The sequence below is a fragment of the Zalophus californianus genome, chromosome 3, assembly GCF_009762305.2.
Source record: "Zalophus californianus isolate mZalCal1 chromosome 3, mZalCal1.pri.v2, whole genome shotgun sequence".
Taxonomy (NCBI): Eukaryota; Metazoa; Chordata; class Mammalia; order Carnivora; family Otariidae; genus Zalophus; species Zalophus californianus.
Genome location: NC_045597.1, coordinates 194588301 through 194609298, shown reverse-complemented (window position 1 = coordinate 194609298; position 20998 = coordinate 194588301). Strand labels below are relative to the sequence as shown.

The 20998-nt window shown below is 56.2% G+C and overlaps 1 protein-coding gene and 1 non-coding gene across 10 annotated transcripts in view; one reads left to right on the top strand and one right to left on the bottom strand.

Annotated features, from left to right (window-relative positions):
- The window catches only part of PASK (PAS domain containing serine/threonine kinase), a 39695-nt gene that overhangs the window by 413 nt on the left and 18284 nt on the right, over positions 1-20998 (top strand). For 4 of the 9 annotated variants that reach the window (XM_035726612.1, XM_035726611.1, XM_035726613.1 and 1 more), the window contains exons 2-9: positions 7853-8024; positions 9785-10017; positions 10589-10759; positions 11472-11612; positions 12145-12279; positions 14761-15021; positions 16860-17028; positions 18753-18909. In XM_035726612.1, the coding sequence (XP_035582505.1) occupies positions 7853-8024; positions 9785-10017; positions 10589-10759; positions 11472-11612; positions 12145-12279; positions 14761-15021; positions 16860-17028; positions 18753-18909 (1439 nt within the window). Of the gene's footprint in view, positions 1-49; positions 147-283; positions 407-1021; positions 1158-4909; positions 4931-7852; positions 8025-9784; positions 10018-10197; positions 10338-10588; positions 10760-11471; positions 11613-12144; positions 12280-14760; positions 15022-16859; positions 17029-18752; positions 18910-20998 lie in introns of those variants that run through there. The other 5 variants (XM_035726616.1, XM_035726615.1, XM_035726614.1 and 2 more) reach the window with 5 other exon arrangements.
- Positions 2891-2997, bottom strand: LOC113921090. Its single transcript, XR_003519498.1, has one exon. It is a non-coding gene; the product is annotated as a U6 spliceosomal RNA (small nuclear RNA).

The window sequence follows — 20998 nt, the reverse complement described above, 5'->3', positions numbered from 1 at the left end:
CCGACTTCGTCCCGACGTCGCCGCGCGGACTTAGCCCGTGAGAAGGGACCGCCTCCAGTTAACGCTCAGCGCTGGGCGTCCGCGCTCGTGCCGGGGTCGGAGCCGAGGCCAGGGGCCGGGGCACCGGGGGCCAACTCCGTCCGCAGGTGCGGGGACAGCCCATCGGCGTCCAGGACGTCGACCCAGGCCACTGCGGGCCGCAGCCTCCGTCGGCCCCTCGGCCCTGCGGGCGTGCCTGGCCGTGAGGGAGCCTCCTTGCGCCCCCCGCCTTCGAGGCCTCAGAGAGGGGAGCAGCGCGCTGCTCACCCTTCGGGATTCGGAGACCGGAGGAAACGGAGTCGGTCCGACCTGGAGGGCGGAGGCGCCGTCTCTTTTGGTTCCTCCGAGGCGCCGTAAAGGGAGTCCGGTGCGTCCCTAGCAACCGTTTGCGCGGGCTTCTCCGCCAAGGGCTCGCTGAGTCCCGCCCACGGTCGCTAGTGGTTGGCTCGGAGGGCCTGTCAATCGACACAGTTGTTCTACGATTGGCCGGTGGGCCAGAGGCGAGGATCAGCTCCCTCCCGGCGCGGTGAAGCGAATTTGGCCGGGTGACCCTGGCAGGCCCCGGAGGAGATACCTGCGGTCGGGAGAGCGGGCCCGGGCTCCCGGGGCGCCTGGCGCGGCCGGTGGATGAGCCCCAGCCGAGCCCTGCGCCCCCGCGCTCCCCCCGTGCAGCTCCGGCCGGTGGTGGCTCGCTGCCGCCTTGCGACCGTTTGCGGCGCCCTGGCCGGGGGACCCGAGGGGCACCGGGCCGCACCTCCGCTCCGGGGCCGCGCCAGGGCCTAAGGCCCCCGGCGCACCCTCCATCCCGGAGCTGGCCGCGTGCGCTTTGTTGACGTCCTGTTGCCCGCCGTCCTGCGGGAAGCCGCGTGCGGGAGCCCCGGGAGCGCGGCCGGTTCTCTGCGGGTCCCAGCGGCTCTCCGGCGCCGGCAGACCCGTGTGCACGCACCACCGCCAGACGTCTCCAGCGGGCTGCCCATACATACCTGGCTTTACCGTCAGGCCCCTCTTCACTGGCTCTTTTCCCAGACAGCGGCGGCGGCCTGAGCGCGGAACTCGGGAGGCGGTCTTGACACCTTTCGGGGCCTTCCTTTCCGCGCCTCATCAGCCGGTCAATCTAGGTCAGTCCTGTGCCAGGTGGTCTTGTGCGTTCCCCACTCCGTCTTTCCGCCATTGGTATACCTCAAGACCTCGTATTTCTTGCCTGCATTGCTGTAGCCTCCCTCCTGCCTCCCCAGGCCCCTGCCCCTGGAGTGATCTTTGTGGACTGCTATCTGGTCATGTTACTGCCAAGCATAGACCCCTTTAAAGTCCATCTTTGGGGAAAAGTCCAGACTGCCTGGGCAGGCATAGGAGGCCCTGGAGTTAGATCTGACTTCTTCAGGCCCAGGCCCACTTACTCCTCCCCGAGGGTGCTGAGGGAATCTTTGTCTTTGGGTGCCTCTGTCTGCCTGCAAGGCTTCTTCACTCCCCTTTCCGTGCTCGGCTCCACTGGTGCCTCCTCCAGGAAGCCCTTGTTGACCCTTCAGGTCTGGGAAGTGCCCCTTGCTTACATCCTCCATCACAGCAGCCATCATCCTAGATATTCTTCGGGATGCCTCCAGGCGAGAAACAGAAAACACAGTCCCAGAAAGGCTCTGGGGGTGAGTAGTTATTGGCCCCTAAACCTGAAGTCCAGAGCAAGGCAGATTTTAGGGTAGGTTTATCCTCAAAATGACATCCTTGCTGTCTTATGCCCTGCTGTCCACCGTGTTGGCTTCATCCTGAGGCTGGTTCTGCTCCTGGTGGTACAGCAGTGGTGGGAGCAACTGGAGCTCTTTGCTTCCTAGCTTGTGAGAGAAAGATGGTTGCTTCCAGAAGTTCACCCATGAGCTCAGAATACTTTCCCTGAAACTCCCTGCGAATCTCTCCTTCTCTTTGGTCTGAGGGGGGTCACTCATGCCTTCTGAAATCAAAACTAGCAACAGCAATAGGATCACTCTGAGACACCACCAGGTCCTCTCTGGGTTCAACGTCCTATATCTTCTGCTCGGAACAGGTACAAAAAACCCCAAAACCCAGGAAAACTGTTCTAAAGACTTACGGCTGGACTGGCAGGAGTTTCTGGTTAGCCTTTGAATTAAACCTGTGAAAAAGGAGTGATCTAAGGTTGTGTGAAGCCAGGCTCTGTGTTCTCAGAGGCCGGCCTGTGCCTGTGGAGCTGGAGGCGCTGGGTGGCTCTGCAGGAGTGCCGTGGGCCTCTGTTCCACATGGCGTGGATGTGGTGTGCAGTGCTAATTGGCACGTGGCCGACCGTAGAGGGCACAGAAGCCACAACGGGAAAAACGATTTGGCTTTCTTACATCAACTTGATTTGTCAGCTTTAGACACGACCTACTCTCCATGCAAGACCAAGCACTGGCCCTTACCCTCCCTTCACTTCCCTCCCTTCTGTCCCTCTTCTTGTTACTTTTACAAAGTCAACTTTTATAATACTTACAATGTACTCTAAAGAGTTTTATTAGTAAATTTACAACTTACTAATAAATTTACATCCAGCTGTAGTCTGAAGAGTCATGTTTTTGTTTTTTTACAAATCAGAGTTCTGTAACATTCACAATATAGTCTGAAGCTATAAGCAAGTCTCTGTGCTTTGTCAATAGGTTGGTTGTAGAAATAGAAATGAAAACATGATGTTATTTATTTTAGAAATAATTAGTCCATTTAGATGCTTAGAGAAGGAAAGCAATACGTTCTAGTAGTTTGCTATTTTCTCTTTTGCTTCTTACTCTTTTAGTTCGATATCAGCTGCTGCTGTTATGATCCAGCACTGGATATACACATATGTGTAGAAAACATCTCTTAACTTTTTTTTTTTAATATGGAATGCTTCACGAATTTGTGTGTCATCCTTGCACAGGGGACATGCTAATCTTCTCTGTATCGTTCCAATTTTAGTATATGTGCTGCCGAAGTGAGCACAACCTCTCTTAACTTTTTAGTGTATGCTAGTTGATCATTCAAAGAGATGAATGCGACATTAGTCATGAATCATAACAATGAAGTGAACTCATTTAAGCCCACCCCCAAATTAGGAACCGAAAGATCCTGGGCCATTGTGTGGTTCTCTATTCCAGCTTTTGCTCCTGGACCCTCCTGCCCGAAGTTTGGGTTTTTCACATTCGTGTGTACCCCTCAACAATGTACGTAGATGGGGGGGGCGTTGTAAAAAGGGAATTTTACTATTGATGGTCTTCTGTAACTTGATTTTTTTCGCTTCTTATATTGCTAAGATTTATCCTCATTGCCTGTATAGAATTTGTTTTCACTGTTATAACTCACAGTATGAATATACCAGAATTTTAAATCTGTTTTCTTATTGATGAGTGTTCAGGTTTTTTTCTTTTCTTCCTTTTTTTTTTTGGCCATCGTGAGCCATGCTGCCCTGAGCATTCTTGAGTGTGACTCGCTACATATGTGCAAGGATCCTATAGAGTAGAAGCCTAAGAGTGGAATATACTGTCCTAGTAGGTTAATGTTTGACTTAAATTGTTTTCTGAAGAGATTATATTAATTTGTTCGAGTCCCATTAATCCAATCTCTATCAGTATTTAATATTACTAGAATTGTTAAGTTTTTTTGCTGGTTTAGTTGGTGTAAAATTGTCTTGCACTGTGTCTCTTTTACTTTCTGTTTTTTTAAATTTTTAAATTATTGGCCTTTTAAACTACCCTGGTTATTAATTTCCTGGTTCTCTATGTGGCAAATATCTTCTTCCAACTTGGGGTTTATATCATTTTGTTTGAGGCATTTTTGGTGAATAGGCATTCTCAACTTTAATGTTAAATTTATCAATCTTATAGGTAGAGCTTTTTGCGTCTTGTTGAAGAAAACCTTCCTTGCCCAAAGTCTTACCGAAGGTCTTTCTAATTTTCTTCTAAAAGTTTAGTGTTTTGACCTTCATAAGTTAAAGTCTTTTGTGTCCTGGACGTTGCTTTTCGCGTGTGGTGTGTTGATCGCTCTGCTGTCACTGTTTCTTGGCCGGACACGGAGTTGCCTGGCTTCCCCGCCAGGGCCTGGAGCCGCTCCCGCAGTCAGGCGTCCAGCGTTGGTACCCGCGTGGGTCTGGGGCTGGTCGTCCTCTGTCCCTTTGATCAGTTTGGTCATTCCTGCCTGGACACACCCATGCCACGGCTTCCTGTCAGGTTTTCACGGCTGGTAGGCGGGGTTGCCCCCCTCAGGGCCCTGGATCTGTGGATTTGTTGCTCACTCTTTTACCTCTTCAAGTGTTTCTTCCTCTCCCCTCTCCAGTTAGCTGTTCAGTTCTGCCCGTCTTTATCTCTTAACTTCTCGCTCATATTTCTATGTTCTTGTTTCCCTGAGTTGCATTCTGGGTTGTTTATTCACAGATCTACCGATCCTCTAATTTTCTTTTCAGCCGTGACTACCTGCTTGTCTTACTCATTCACTGACATTAAAAATTAACGTCGTGGTGAGAATTTACGGACAGTAAAATGTGCTGATGGTCAGTACATAGTTCAGGGAGTGTTGAGATGCTTCCACAGCTGCAGGATCGTGAGCACAGTGGAGTCGGAGAGCATTCCCATCCCCCTCCAAAGCCCCTCTGTGCTCTGTCTGAGTCAGCCCCTGCCCTCCGCACCACTGGCCCCGGTCTGCCGCCGCCCTGCTTTCTGCCCCTCTAGATCAGGCCTGTCTTGGGACTTGCTTCACGCCAACGGACTCCTGCAGGAAGTGTTCTCTGGCCCAGCTCCACGGTACTGAGACCCATCGGAGCCACCACTGTCTCCCTCTCCCTCCCAGGCAAATACTTCGGGCGAGCGCTGTGTCCTGGGCTGATGGGCAGACTGCTTCCCCGCGTGGGTGTGTGCACATCCTGTCTTCCTGCCAACACTCTGTGAGTGTTCTAGCTGCTCCCCATCCTGACCGACGCTCTGTGTTTCCACTCTGTGCTCGTGTGTGACCGCTCTGGACAGTTCAACTTGCATTTCCCATGTTATGAAGGGTGGTGAACATTTTTCTCACATGCTTCTTTGTGATTTGTACTCCTTCTTCGGTGAAGTGTCTATTTAAAACCTTTACCCTCTACCCCTTTTAAAAAAAAAATCTCTGGTTGTTAGTCTTGTGAATCCTTAGGATTTTCTAGGTATATGGTCCTGTCGTCTGTGAACTGAGACAGCTTTATGCTGTTCTTTCCAGTGTATGTGCCTTTGTGTACTGGCTGTGCCCCCAGGATAGTGCTGAAGAGAAGAGGCTACATGGGCTCATGGGCTTCCTCACCCTGCTCCTGACCTTGGAAGGCGAGCATCGCTGGCTGTAGGTTCTTCATGTATGCTCTTGAGCAGGTGGAGGATGTTCTCACTTCCTAACTGTTGAGTGTGTTTTCCTGTGGAGGGGTGTTAGATTTTGTCCAATGCTTTTTTGACATCAATTGATATGGTTGTGTGATTTTTCCTCCTTTTTTTTTTTCCTTCTTTAGCCTGTTGATATGGTGAATTACACTGACTGATTTCCAAATGTTAAATCAGTCTTTTATTGCTGTGATAAACCCCGCTTGGTTGTAGTGAATTCTCCTTTTTACACATTGCCTCGGTGGATTTGTTAACATCTTGTTGAGGATTTTTGTATCTCTGTTCGTGAGAGTTATTGGTCTGCGGTTTCCTTTTCTAGCAATGTTTTTGTCTGGTTTTGGCATCAGGGTGATGCTGGCCTCAAACACGGGCTGGATATGGTTAGCCTGTTTTTATTTCTGGAGGAGTCTGTGTAGTACTGATGTTACTTCCTTCTTAAACATTTGATAGAATTCACCAGTGAAGCCATCTGGGCCTAGAGATCTTTGAGGGAAAGTTTAAATTACAAATTCATTTTTTTTAATGCTGAAGTTTTAAAATTTTAATTTCTAAAAAGCTGGTGATTCTTTCAATATGTAGTTGTTTCTGAGAAACTCTTGTTCTGCTCACTTTTGTGACTCCCATCTTTTGTATTTTAAACATCTACAGAGGCATTTCTGGTATCTGATGTTCTCTTGTGTCTGAATCTGTTTGATTTTTCTGTAGACTCTCACTGAGGGGGGCTTGTTTCCTTGTGTTCGTCATTGGAAGGGAGCATATTTGGTTGGTCTTCCTCTTGGAAACCTGTATTTAGGATGCTTTGCTTCTGGGAAGATTGCTTTTGCCTGGGCCCAGGCTGCTGAGTTATCCAGACCATTGTATTCTCTATCTTATTTTTTTCTAGAACTTTTATCTTTCGTTTTTGAATTCACCTGGAACTAATTTTTGTACATGGCAAGTCACAGGGATGCAACTTCACCCTGGTCTAATTACGCTAATTCTTTTTAAAACTGGCGGCTCACAGCTATTCAGCATTTTGCAGTCCCAGCTTAGGTCCTTGGGTCCTCACGAGAGCGCTGTGACATGTGCCTTATTGTTATTCACATTTTGCATAGAAGGGGGCTGAAGCTGGAAGGCCAGGGGGCTGTCCAGGGCCTCACTGTGCTGGGGAGCACTGTTCATTCCCCTTTGATCTTCACTGTGTGCCAAGCTCCTTAACAGACACAGGTCTGTTTCTGAAGCTGATTATGTTCCATTGTCCTTTTTGTTCTTTTTCTGTACCAATCTCCATTTGTGTAGGTCTTTGGCATGTTTTGGTGTTAACATCCTTCCACACTGGTGATAGTGGGGCCTTCAGTTTTCTGTCTGTCTTGGGGACCCCTGCCTCACCATGCTCAGAAGCTGGCAGCTGAGGCGAGCATTGGCCAGGCCCTAACAGCTGAGGGGCCTAGGGCGCGAGCATACTAGAAACCCCATACTGTTATCACCATATGCAGAATTATAAATTGGGCTCACAAACTGTTAACTATGACAGTCGCTGCCCTCCTGTGCTGGTGGTGAATATTCATGATGACCTAAAGCCAGGATAGAACTGGCGGGCTGGGCCTCCTTGGAGTTCCGTGCTGCGATGTGGCCTGGGAGGGTCAGCCCCCCTTTTCTTAACATAGCAGGCCCGTCCTGTGTGGGTGCCCCGGCCTGCTTATTGAAGCTTGGTCTTCTTGCACAGGAAGCTCCTTGGCCAGTCTTTGGGCCTTCGTGTACCCACGAAGGAGCCCTGATGGGGGAAGAAGCCTGTGCGGGTCTCGGAAGTGGGTTCCACATGCTCAGAAGGTGATCGTGGAGAGGGCACCCAGGCTTGGGGTGGGCACATTGCCCTAGTCCCTTGGACTCCTCCATCCAGGCCCCTGGCCCGGGCCTCCAGCACTGTCCGGAAGAAACTGTGAAGGACACATGAGATTTTTCTGTATTTTTTTCCTTAGGACTGCTTGCCAATCTACAAGTATTTAGAAACCACACTGTTAAACCGCAAATCCCTGGTACCAGGCTTACCTCCAGACCCTCTGCCATGGCTTTGCGTTGCTCGTTTGTCAGCAGCCCCTTGGATGGTTCTGGGTGCAGCTGGTCAGAACCCCTGGATTCGGGGAAGGCTGGGGCCACTCAGAGGCGCACAGGCCAGCGGGCGCTCGTGGCATCGGGAGCGTTCTTCAGTTCGCGTGGAGCTGTGGTCTTCATGGCCCCTTTGTGCCCTGTTCTGTTCTTTCCCCCTGTTTCCCTCTCTCTTCCCATCTCTTCTGCATTTCTCCGAAAGAGCTTCTTTTAGCAGGACTTTGGTCATTGGCCTTGCATTGGAGGTCCTGGCCCATGTGGCAGTGGGGCGTGAGGGAGCCTTTTGGGGCTGAGCTGCACTCAACCTGCCGAAGGATTAGTTGGTTAAACTGCTTTCCTACTATTGTGTTACCGATGCCGATCGGGTCCACTTTGTTTTCTAGTTGACGGTTGCTGCCCTGGCCGGCCGGTTCCCAATGGAGGACGGAGGCTCCCCCGAGAGCCCAGCTGTGTGGACTGCCTCCGAGCCCAGCGAGTCCCTGTCCTCGGCCCACAGACACCTGAGCAGAAGGAATGGGCTTTCGAAGCTCTGCCAGAGCAGGATGGGCCTCTCTGGTAACCCCCTCCTGGGCATTGTGGGCGTCAGTGTTGAAGATGAAAATGACGAGTCATTCTAGGCTTTGATCGGGTTTTCTGTTCTCGCAGATGAGGTGCTCGGTGTGCACCGGCCGCAATGCTGGTGGGCCTCTCCCGGGCCGCGTTGTGTTGCTGTGGTTCTTGGGCCTGAGACTTGCCTTGCTGCAGGGTGTGTGCGAGCACAATCCTGGGCCGGGCTGCCGTGCAAGTGAAATACAGTTTGGCTGATCTCGTTCAGTAACTATTTACTGATTGCATGGCAGCCTCATGCTTTCCTCCCGAATGCAGACGAATTTTGTGGACTCAAGGGCAGCGAGCTTCCCAGTGCGGGAGGTGGTGCCTGGGCTGGGCTGTGATGTCGAGGCACCTGCTGCCCACTCACTCACTTGTTTCTCCAAGTCAGCTGGTGCCTCTAGAGCTCAGAGGGCTCTTTGTCTGAGGGGGTGCTTAAGGAGACAGCCGGTGTAGGCCTGCAGCTGGGTGGACCTAGAGTGTGGGGAAGTCGGTTAGGACAATGGGAATGTCCACAGCTGGGGGACAGGGGCTGCCGGGGGAAGGTGGAGGAGGGGAACAGTCCCCTAAAGGAAGAGGAGGGTTGGAACCCAGCTCACACACCAGCCTGGGAGCACAGGGTGGGAGTGTTTGGAGGGAAACAGATGCTGGGTCCTCCTGGTGAGGACCAGAGATTCTGCGGGGAGAGGGCTGGGCAGGTCTGTGAGGTAGGCAGCTGTCCTCAGGAGCATGGGCTTCCTGGTCTCTGCATGGGCACCAGTGGCAGAGTCAGGGTTGCAGTGCCTGTCCCATGGTGTGAGGAGGGTCAAGCTGAGCTTGGGGCGGCCAGGGAAGTGGAGGGCCAAGCAGATGGCCATGCAGTTTCCAGGCCCAGAGAACAGTCCAGGGTGGGCCCGTGAACTGAGAAGGGGAAAGGAGGGAAGAGTTGTTTTTGTCTGGATTTTGAGCTGCTAGAAGGATGGAGTTGCCATTTACTGAGATGGGTGGGAAAGGAGAGAGGCAGGGCAGGGGTGTGTGGGGCCGGCAGCACGTTCCTATGCGGAGTGTATTTGAAGCCAGCAAAGAATGGGTGGATGGAACGGAGGCTGTGAGCCCGAGTCTGGGCTTCTGCGGTGGTGAGAGGTCAGGGAGGTGGAGGGGAGAGGGAGCCCCGCCAAGGGCAGGTGGTTTAGGAGGCAGGGAGCAACCCCCTGGCCCAGGGCTGGGGTAGGGTGAGTGCTGAGAATTGGCGATGGGGTTGAGCATCTCGGGGGCCACTGGACGTGTTACTGGGAGTAGGTTTTCTGGAGGGGTGGTGAGTGAACCTGACCTGGGAATGAGGGAATGGGGGGAGGGGCCGAGATCGCAGGCAGCTCTTGGATTTGGGCGACTTTCCAGGAATAAATGTAGGGGGGAAGCCGGAGGGGCTGTGGGTCTGTAAGGGCAGACACAGGAGAGCACCTCTTGGGGGGGTGGTGGGAAGGGACCTCAAGGAGTGTTTCCACAGAAATGCTGAGCTTGGGCCGTTGTGTCTCCTGTAGGATGTGCTCTGTGGCTGGACAGCACCCAGGGGGACTCGGGGCCGTTCACATGGACACTGGAGGGTGAAGGTTGAACTCTGCAGGTTGATGTGATCCCTGGATCCTTTCGCAGGAGTTGAGAGCAGGGGCTGTGTGCTTTGGTGTGTTCGAGAAGAGCGCTCCTGGCAGCCTTGTGAGGTCTAAAGTTCCTTTTCCTTTTCTTTCCAGAAGACAGATGGAATTCCTACTGTTTGTCGTCACTGGCCGCCCAGAACATCTGCACCAGCAAACTGCACTGCCTGGTGCCACCGGAGCCGCCGGAACTGCCCCGGTCCCTGGGCAGCGCGTCCTGCTGCTCTCTGCTGCGGGGCTTGTCCTCAGGGTTGTCCACGCCCCTGCTCCCCACCCCCGTGTGCAACCCGAACAAGGCCGTGTTCACTGTGGACGCCAAGACCACAGAGGTATTGGCTTCGGCTTGTGACCCTGCTGTGAGTGTGGTCTGTGCCTTTGACCTGTGGCCTCAGACGGAAGAATCTGTGTGTGTGAAGTGCAATTAGGGCAGCACCTGGTTCCCCTACATAGCAGCAAAAGAGACCTGACTATGAATGAAAACAAATTGAATCCTCTCGTCAGGGTAGAGATTCGAGGACAGAGATGACCTGCGTGACTCCTCTGTGCTCACGAAGGTGGTGGCTCAACAACCATGAGAACGGGTATCCACCGTCTGAGGTGGCCGTGTTCGCATCGTGGGCATTTACATGCAAATAACCGAGATCATTAGGTGGGTGGGGAGTGGTGCGAGTCCTTACCTCCTCTGCGTGCTCCTGGTGGCGTGGCGTGCCCATCCTGGCGGGTGACGGAAACGTGGTTTTGGTCGTGGTGCTGGCATTTGGTTTCCCTGTGGTTAAGACCCGGAGGTGCGAAGGGCGTCGTGGCTGTGAGCCCGCCAACCGCAGGACGCTGGGGGAGCATGGGTTAGAGCTGGAGGTGCTGCTGGTGATGCTCGTGTCCTGTCCTCCCTGTGACCCCCAGATCCTGGTTGCCAACGACAAGGCTTGCCAGCTCCTGGGGCACAGCAGCCATGACCTGATCGGCCAGAAGCTCATGCAGTTCTTCCTGAAGCCCGATTCCGACGTGGTGAAGGCCCTCAGTGAAGAGCACGTGGAGGCCGACGGCCGTGCCGCTGTCGTGTTCGGCACAGTAGTGAGTGCGCCTTCCTGGGGTATGCTGCTGGGGGCCTGCCGCAAATACGGCCGGTCACTGGTCACCATGGCCGCCGTGCTCCCTCGGTGCTGGTGTGGGGAGCAGCTGGGGTGGTGGGCAGAGCGTCCCAGGAGCGGAAGGGGTGGCTGCGGGCCTGGCGTGAGGGGCGGCCCCGCCTGCGAGGGAGGAAGCTCGGGCGGCGGTTTGCAAACCGGCAGGATGCCACGGGGAGTGCCGTGATCTTACTGGCTGCACCCCTGACTCTCCAGTGCTGTTTGTTTGGTGTTCGTTGGCGGGGCTGGCGCGGCTGGAAAGGTCTCCCTGGGGCGTTGGGCCTCCCTGTGTGATGTGTCAGCTGGGATGTTGATGGGTTAAACTGCATGTGAGATGGTGAGCCCTCAGCCCAGTCCCCGAGGGACGTTAGATGTGGTCCGCCACTCTGTCCTGGGGACTGTCCACGTGGCTGACGATTGTGAAGAAGAAAACTGACTGTTCACCGCGTATTGGCGTCTGTTCCCTGAGGAAGCGCACGGGTGGCTCTGCTCCCGCTCTGTTGCCAGGAAGCTGACGAGAAAACCCTCTCTTCTGAGAGAGCGTCCACTCAGACTAAGGCTCGGTGTCAGGCTCAGATGTGGGCAGGGGAGGAGAGGTTGCAGGTGCCCCCCGGCCGGGGTCTGGGGAAGGCCAGGGGCAAGGCTGTGCGTCCCCACAGGTAGACGTGGTGAGCCGCAGCGGGGAGAAGATCCCCGTTTCTGTGTGGATGAAGAAGGTGAAGCAGGAGCATAGCTTGTGCCGTGTGGTCGTGCTGGAGCCTGTGGAGCGGGTGTCCGCCTGGGTCGCTTTCCAGGGCGATGTGAGTGTGCCTTCCGCATCCCAGCCACGTGGGGCTTACCATGCGTCGCCTCTCCGGGCCTCAGCCGCCGCTGGGGCCCGCCGTGTGCCCCTGGGGCTCATGGAGGGTCGGCCCTGTGGCACCCCTCCCTCTCTGTGTGCCTTCGGCAAGTGCAGTCTCCCTGGGCCTCGGTCTCCTCATCTGTAGAAGGGGGGTGTAACTGGGACCTAGGATTGTCTTAGCACGTCAGTGAGGTAGCGTCTGCCGAGCCATCAGAATGGTGGCTGGCACGCAGGGCTCGAATGCCACCTGGGCCTGGGCTGGCCATGCCGGGCGTCTGCAGAATGCTTCCAGAGGTCGATAATTTGGGTGCATCTGGCAGCGGGAGAATGAGGACCTGAGGAATGTTCATGCCCACCTCATGCTCTCCTGCTGTAGGAGCGCTGCTAACAGTCTTGCTTTCAATCTGGAGGCTTGGTGTTCCGTGATGTTTGAAGCCGAAGTGCCAGAAGTTTTTACCGTGATGCTTAACAATGCTGGTTTTTCCTCCAAGGGAACCATAACATCCTGTGACAGCCTGTTTGCTCTCCTGCATGGGTACGCATCTGGGGAGGAGATGCTCGGGCAGCACATCGCAGACCTGATCCCTTCTGTGCAGCTCCCCCCCCGCGGCGAGCCTGTTCCACAGGTACGACCCTGTGGACCCCTAACCGCCACACCTTGCAGCTGTACCTGGGGCCATGTGGCCCCTGGAGTCTGTTTACTCAGGGACCATAGGGTTCTTAGACTGGAATCCATGGCCTGGGGACACAGGCTGGTGATTCTGACAGCAGGAGTGTCCTGCGTGTGCACACAGTGGCACCAGGTCTGCTGACTGCTCTCTGGGCTCCAAAGCCTTGACTGAGGGTCAGAGCCTGTGCGGCTCTCCAATGGGCCACCCTGTCTCCTTGGTCCTCCCACTGGAGCCTGGAGCGGGGATTGCCTGCTGGGGTCTCTCTTTCCTGGGAGGTCTGGGGTTCTTGAGGAGCAGGGAGAACTGGCTGAGGGCAGGAAGGCAGGCAAATGGGGGGGCGGCAGCTCTGGGGACAGTGGAGGTTTGGGGTTGGGGGAGAGAGGTTCTGTTCCCGACTGAATCCTCCCGGTTCCCAGGTGCCCCATTTCCTACTAGCCTGCGGCCTTCACGCAAATGACCCTCATTTGTGGTGAATTCCACTGTGTCGCAGCCCAGTGCCACTTGTTTTTTGCCTAAAGTCACCTCTGCTGCTGCAAGGCACCTGAGATGCTTTCGGGATGTCTGTGGGCACTCCCTGCTTGTCCGGCCAGCTGCAGGCCTGGAGCTGAGCCCTCTGTCTGTGGGCACTCCCTGCTTGCCCGGCCAGCTGCAGGCCTGGAGCTGAGCCCTCTGAGCTGCAAGGCATCTGAGATGCTTTCGGGATGTCTGTGGGCACTCCCCGCTTGCCCGGCCAGCTGCAGGCCTGGAGCTGAGCCCTCTGAGCTGCAAGGCATCTGAGATGCTTTCGGGATGTCTGTGGGCACTCCCCGCTTGCCCGGCCAGCTGCAGGCCTGGAGCTGAGCCCTCTGAGCTGCAAGGCATCTGAGATGCTTTCGGGATGTCTGTGGGCACTCCCTGCTTGCCCGGCCAGCTGCAGGCCTGGAGCTGAGCCCTCTGAGCTGCAAGGCATCTGAGATGCTTTCGGGATGTCTGTGGGCACTCCCTGCTTGCCCGGCCAGCTGCAGGCCTGGAGCTGAGCCCTCTGAGCTGCAAGGCATCTGAGATGCTTTCAGGATGTCTGTGGGCACTCCCTGCTTGCCCGGCCAGCTGCAGGCCTGGAGCTGAGCCCTCTGAGCTGCAAGGCACCTGAGATGCTTTCGGGATGTCTGTGGGCACTCCCTGCTTGCCCGGCCAGCTGCAGGCCTGGAGCTGAGCCCTCTGTCTGTGGGCATTCCCTGCTTGCCCGGCCAGCTGGAGGCCTGGAGCTGAGCCCTCTGAGCTGGGTCTCTGCTGTTTTCAAGCCTCCAGCTTGATTGGAGCCCTCACCCCACCGCCAGTCCTTGTCGTCTCTGTGTCTTTCCTTCTGTCCCCAAGCTGGTGGGGACATCCATCGGCTCAGCCACCTTGGAGCCTGTGGCAGCATCTGCTCCACGGGACCACGGGCCAACCTCAGACCCCCCGGGGCACGCATTGGAGAGAAGTGTGTGCCAGAAGGCACGTGTGGGCTTGTTCTCAGCAGCACATTTGTGATAGCCTCAAACGGGAGCCCCCGATGCCCCAGCAGCAAGCAGAGACTGGCGGCGCACCCCTCATTCCTCATAGGGCCCCCTGGGACCTGGGGCCTGGCCTGCAGCCTTGGCATGGGGAGCCTGGTGTCTCTGAGTCCGAGCCTGTTCAGGGCGCAGCGCTGGGGGAGTGGAAGCTCCCCTGCATTCCAGGCCATGCCCACAACTTGGGCTCCCTCAGATCTCCTGCTTCCCAGGGTGGACCCTAAAAAGGGCAGGTGGGATTGGGTGAGGGGTAGACACACAGCCCTGGGCTGGTGTGCCGTCTGGAGACCCAAAAGGGAGCACACTCTCAAAGCCTTTGGTTAGGATGTGGCCTTGGTCAAGATTTACTCAAAACTGGATACATTCCAAGTATTTAAGGCATGGAAACAGGGCAAAGATGTGGTTTTTGGGTGATAGAGGTGCTGAGGAGGCACAGATGAAGGACGGTCAGCAACAGCCGGAAGTGGCTGGCCCTCAGGCTGGAGGACAGAGTGAGTGTTGGGGGACATCCGTAGGGGTGGGACCCTGGGGCTACTGGGGGTCCAAGGCGGACGGTGGGGAGAAACCTGCCCGCCCTCCGTCCCTGCAGGGTTGGCACAGACATGAGTCCAGTCCTTGCGCGTTTCTTGGTCGCCCTGGTGTGTGCTGTCCTCAGGCCTTTCTGGAGTGGGGGGCAGCTGCTAGACTGATGCCCTCGCCACCAGACACAGCTCCTGGTCAGGGCTCTGCTTTCCCTGGGGCAGAGGTGGGGTGCAGGGAGATTGGGGAAGGAGGGGCAGTGTGGGAGTGAGGTGTTCTGGGCTTGCTCCCCATGACGCGTGGATGGGTTCAAGTCTAGAGCTGCAAAGACTCAAAGCTTGGGCCATGTGAGATGCTGCTGTCAGCTCGGTGGTGTGTTTTTTTCCAGAATCTCAAGATTCAGAGGTCTGTTGGGAGAGCCAAGGATGGTACCACTTTCCCTCTGAGCTTAAAACTGAAATCTGAGTCCAGTAGCGAGATGGTGGAAGACAGCAGTGCAGTCCCCGAGCTGGGTTACTCGGCATCCATCTGGGTATTCTCCACCATCAGCGGCCTCATCACCCTCCTGCCCGACGGGACCATCTACGGCATCAACCACAGCTTTGCACTGATGCTGTTCGGTTACGGGAAGACGGAGCTTCTGGGCAAGGTGGGCCCTCCCTGGGTGGTCAGCCTGCCCTCCCCTGCAGGGGCCCGGTCCACTTTCAGTGAGGACGTGTGCTTGTCACAGGCCTTGTACCTCCATGTCTACTAGTCTGGCCCACTGGCTTTCCCGGGGCATGCTGGGCACCATTCTCCCTAGCAGCTCTCATTTCTCTGGACCCCACACTGAGCACTTAGTGACCCCTGGGACCATCTCCAGAGCCTTGTCTCCACATGCTGTCCCTGGAGAGGGAGGGGCTGTTGCCTCGAAACCTGTCCTGAACGAGGTCTGGTCTAAGTTATCAGACAAGGGTGTATGTCACAGCTGTGTGCCCGGAGGTCAGGGTTGTCCACACCTCCTCTGCCCTGGGGGCCACACTGGGGGGGCCTGTCGTGGGGTCAGGGTCAGAGGAAGATGTGTCTATAAACTTCTTCCTTGGCTTGAGCTTTCTCTGAATTTCTTGAACGCGGGGTGGAGGTCTCTGCACAGCGGGAGCCAGGCCTGTCAGGGATGTCCACTGCCCCATTTTCATCTGCGGCTGTGCTCAGCAGTCTGTATCTGTTGCTGCAAACCACCATAAGCTTGGGGCCTCAGACATGACAATCTGGTATTTAGGTCACAAATTGGCCCTCCGGGCTGCGCTTAGCAGGACGAGTCATTGTGCTCCATGTAGAGTCAGCTGGGGCTGGTGTCCTCCTGAGATGCGTCTGCTCATGTGTCTGGCCGGCTGGGCCTGTGGCTGGGGCTGGTGTCACTTGATGGCTGAGCTCCAAGGGGAGGTGAGCGTCTCAGGCAGCTGTGGCATGCTCCTCCTCAGATGGTCCTGGGGTCCTCCTGGGTCCTGGGAAGGGGACATGGGCCCCCTACTCAGTGGCAGGAGGGTCCCGGGGGAATGAGAGGCTGCTGAGTGGGGTTTTGATGTCTAGCAGTCCCCGTATCTGTGCACCTGGCCGGTCTGCCTCTTGGATGCCTGCAGCCTTTCCCTGAACACCTTGTTCTCCCGGACTTCTGCAAACGGAGGGTGGGAGTCCCCTCTTGTCATTCTCAGTGGGGTCGACCCCAGACCTAGTGACAGTCAGCCATCTTTTGAGGCTCCAAAAATGGGTCCCTCTGTGTTTCCTAATAGAAATACTAAGGAACAAGTAAGCTAAAATTTAGTTAACTGAGGGCAAACTCAATTTGAAGTTAATGAAAGCACACTTAGTGTGATTTTTGGACAAGTGATTGCCGCAGGAATGTTGAGGGCATTGGGTCCTTTTAGGGAGTGTGTGGGGGGTGGAAGCACCCTGCCTCTGAGGTCAGACTGTGTTCTGGATTCACACGGCTGCGGGCACCCCTCTGGGAATAGGGATGGCACATGGGTTCAGAGAAAGCGTGTGTCCTTGCAGCTTTGGGCCTGGGACCCTTGTGCTGAGGCCACGGCCAGCACAGCAAAGGCACCTGCAGGAACCCAGGGGCCAATTTCATGTGCCCAAGGCCCTTTTGTCCCTATGCTGGGCCCCCATCACTCTCTGCTAGCCACGTAAGGTGGAGTTTGCAGACGTGGCTTTCAGGCGTCAGGGCAACATGGGGCAAAGGCCAGACATCTGCTTGGAAGACGCGGAAGTGTTGGTATAACTAGCTTCAGAGTTGTTGATTTTGTCTTTTTCGTAAGAAAAAGTGGGAAAAATCATGAATTCCCTGTGGGGTGTCAGAGGGGCTTTGTGGGTCTGTGAAGAGGAATACAGGCTGGAGTCTTCCCTAGCCTTGTCCAGAGACTTGCTCACTTGTTTTCATTCTCTCCCCGGGTCAGATGGGGGGGTGGGCCTGTGGTCCAGGTTCTGAAATGTCACTTTGTTTTCTAGAACATCACTTTCCTGATTCCCGGCTTCTACCACTACATGGGCCTTGCGTGTGACACTTCTTTACCGCTGCCAGACCTGGCCAACTGCTTGGATATCGGCAACCAGAGTGAGCCTGGGGAGACAAGCGTGGGCCCCTGGCAGGGCCGGAACCCAGCCGGCGTGGCCACGGGTAAGCCCAGCCTCCCTCTTGCGGGTGCACACAGCTCCACGCCTCTGAGGGAGCTGGGGAGGGGTTCGGGGCACGGGCGTGCTGGGTGGGGTGGAGAGTGGAAGCGAGTGGCGGCTAGGCTATCGTGGGTTGGATGTCCTCTGTCGCTCGTGGGCCTTCCGTGTTCCCAGGGGATGGGACACATATGCGAGCATAGAGAGGATCCCTGGGGATTTCTTACCACCATGTGCCTGGATCTAGGACAGAGGTAGCTCATGGGCAGTCTTTGACAAGTAGATCTGTGGAGCCGAATGTAGCCTGTCAGAGTACCCCTAAGTTAAGTAGTCCTTGCCATACCTGCTCGTTATGATTAGCCCCTATACTTTTAATTTAGCATTCCATGGTGCTTTAAGTCCCCACGACATGAACATCGTAGGCGAGAGTGTGGGTGCACGGCTCCTGCCCTGAAGGGTCCCACTGTGGCTTTGGGGCACCTGGGAGCATAGGGCCTCAGAGCCACTACCTATGCTCCTGGGAAGGCACTGGGGCCTCCTGGCAGCCCCCTTGGTGCTCACCTTTCCGTGGACAAGGAGCCAGGAGGAGCTGCTCCCTGGTTCTGCCTCAGGAGCACTCCCAGCTTGCAGGGCCCCTCTCTGCCAGCGCCTTCTCCCTGGGCCACGCCCTCGCTGCACACCCAGCCAGGCTGACGGGTGCCATCCCCCTGGGAGGGGACGCAGGAAATGAAACAGGGCTGCTGGGGAGCATCAGGCGATCGCGTGTCTCCAGGGGGCTCACCCGTGGCCCTGTTGGAGGCCGCCGCACGGGGCAGGCTTAGGGTGCCCCTGGAACACATTGCTTACGTGCTGTCACCGCGGGACAGACTTGCTGTTTGAATGAACACACACGTGGGTGTAATACAGTCCCTGAGGGGGAAGAGGGGCCATGCAGTGTCTGATCTGTTGCTGGACGGTGCTCAGTTTTCTGGGCTCTGTGGGAGATTTCTTTGGCACGGGGCCCCATACCCAAGGCTGGGGAGGGTGGCCATGCTCCATGGGTCGCTTTTGAGGCATCAGAGGTTAGATTGCAACATTCTGTTTTATTAAATTAACTTTTTTCCCCAAAGATTTTATTTATTTGAGAGAGGAGAGAGTGAGAGCACGAGCAGGGGGAGGGGCAGCGAGACAAGCCGACTCCCCGCTGAGTAGGGAGCCCGCTTGGGGGCTTGATTCCAGGACCCTGAGACACACAGGGATAGGCTGGAAGGTGACCAGCATTCAGGAGGAAGAGCAGAGCAGGGGGAGGGTGTGCCGTCTAGGGTCCAGGGGCCTGGGAGGGCCCCCTGGGAAGGTGGCTTTTAGTGAAGACCAGAGGAGGCAGGAGCAGCATTCTGGGGACAGGGAGGAGGTCCAGGTGTGGCAGGGAGACCAGAGGGCCAGGCCAGTGGGAGTCACGGTAGGGACATTGGTGTTTACTTGGAGCTCGCGGCCGACGAATGGACCGCCCCAGCTCCGGTATTGGTGGGACCCTGCCAGCCGAAGGCAGGGCCCAGGCATGGCAGCAGGGGCACGGCGCACTGCAGGGTGGCGAGAGGTCATCAGTCTGTGACACGCCGCAGACATGGGCTTGCCGGAGTTTCTAAGGTCAGGTCGGGGGCCCCCCATTGCTCACGAGTCACGGGTAGGGGAGGAGACTTGTTCAGCAGGTATGCTACAGATGGGCACAGTCTCTTCTGCTGTTGCCGCTAGATCCAAGGGCTAACGGCGCGCTTGTTGGAGACCACGTTCTTCCACGAGGGGAGACCCGAGAGCCCGTGGGAAGCCAAGAAGCCTTCGCTGGGACCCAGGCCCAAGCAGACCCTGGAGGCGGCCTCTCTTCCTCCCTCCCGCGTCTGCCCACTCCAGGGTGAGTCCTCTGTGGGAGGCGCAGGGTGTTGAGGGTGAAGGCCGGTGGGGGGCCGTGAAGGAGCCCGTGGTGGTGGCGCCCACAGCTCACAACCCCTGAACACCCGCTGGGTGCCACTTCTGCATTCTCTGGCGTGGTGCGCAGCAGTCGCCAGGAGACCTTCCTGGTCCATGGGTGAGAGAAGGTGGGTAGGTTCCAGGAAACCGTTAGAAGCCTAGGGTTCTCCTTGTAAAAATCAGTTGTGTGTGTTCTCTTTGTGCATTGTTGAATCACAAGGTATTCTACCCAGAGTAGAGCAGGTTCACGTTAGAAAATGTGGAAAGTGTAGGTGAGCAGAAATAGAAGCTTCTTGCTCATCCCTGATTAGGTAATCCTAGCCCGTGGTGTGCAGCATTTTGGTGGTTTTCAACTAGTTTTCTCTTTTAAAAATCTCTGATGCCCAGTACACGCTAACCTGCCATGGTCCTTTTCGCTTGCGCCCTCACTGCCCTGGGGTAGGACGGAGGTCACAGGTATCTGTCCTTGAACTTGACCTAGGCCATCCCTTATTTCTGGTTCCTTTTGATCATTGTTTTGTTGGTGAGATTCATCCACATTGTTGTTTTTCAGTTTTCTTGAAATTATTTAAAAAATCTACAATAGCTGTGGTTTTTTTTAAGGACAGGAGAGTAACAGTGAAAAGTGGAAGCCCCCGTGCCTGGCTCCCCAGAGGGAGACCCCCCGCCCCCGCCCCGCCCCGATCGAAGGCCGTACCCCCGTGTCCGAGCGCGTGTGTGCAGCTGCTTTTGCTCCTGCCGCGCACGTAGGATCACACGGTGCACGCCGCCCTGAATGCGCCTTACCTCCTGTCTTGCGCGTGACTCATGGGGTTACGTGGATATCTGCCTGCTGACCCGCAGCACGGTGCTTTCCTGCCATTTGCGTGGACTCCCTGGTTTTCTGCTCCTTGCCGGTGACGAGCTCTCTGTCTCTCTGTGCTGCGTGCTCCTGGGTCCGACCCCCCGCACCCCGCCCCAAGGGTCCTCACTGCTGCGAGGATGGGGAACCAGAGGAGCCCATTCCTGCCTTCCCCTCAGATGGGGCTGCGCTCAAGTCCTGGCGCCAGCTCCACGTCCCCGTCGGAGGCAATGGCCGCTGCAGTTGCTCATTCATTCATTCCCTCCCTCCCTCACCCCTTCCCTCCCTCCCTCCCTCACCCCTTCCCTCCCTCCCTCCCTCACCCCTTCCCTCCCTCACCCCTTCCCTCCCTCCCTCCCTCACCCCTTCCCTCCCTCACTCCTTCCTTCCCTCCCTCCCTCCCTCACCCCTTCCCTCCCTCACCCCTTCCCTCCCTCACTCCCTCACCCCTTCCCTCCCTCACCCCTTCCCTCCCTCACTCCCTCACCCCTTCCCTCCCTCACCCCTTCCCTCCCTCCCTCCCTCACCCCTTCCCTCCCTCACTCCTTCCTTCCCTCCCTCCCTCCCTCACCCCTTCCCTCCCTCACCCCTTCCCTCCCTCCCTCCCTCACCCCTTCCCTCCCTCACTCCTTCCTTCCCTCCCTCCCTCCCTCACCCCTTCCCTCCCTCACTCCCTCCCTCCCTCCCTCACCCCTTCCCTCCCTCCCTCACCCCTTCCCTCCCTCACCCCTTCCCTCCCTCCCTCCCTCACCCCTTCCCTCCCTCCCTCCCTCACCCCTTCCCTCCCTCACTCCTTCCGTCCCTCCCTCCCTCCCTCACCCCTTCCCTCCCTCACCCCTTTCCTCCCTCCCTCCCTCCTTCCCTCCCTCACCCCTTCCCTCCCTCACTCATTCACTCCCTTATTCACTCACGCAGTGCTCATTCACTCCCTCACTCCCTCACTTACTCACTCCTTCATTCGTTTACTCGCTCCATTCACTCCCTCATTCCCTCCCTCCCTCCCTCACTCATTCACTCACGCAGTGCTCATTCACTCACTCATTCACTCCCTTATTCACTCACGCAGTGCTCATTCACTCACTCATTCACTCCCTCATTTACTCCTTCATTCAGTCACTCATTCATTCACTTATTCGCTCACACAGTGCTCATTCACTCCCTCCCTCTCTCATTCAGTCCTTCCTTCATTCGC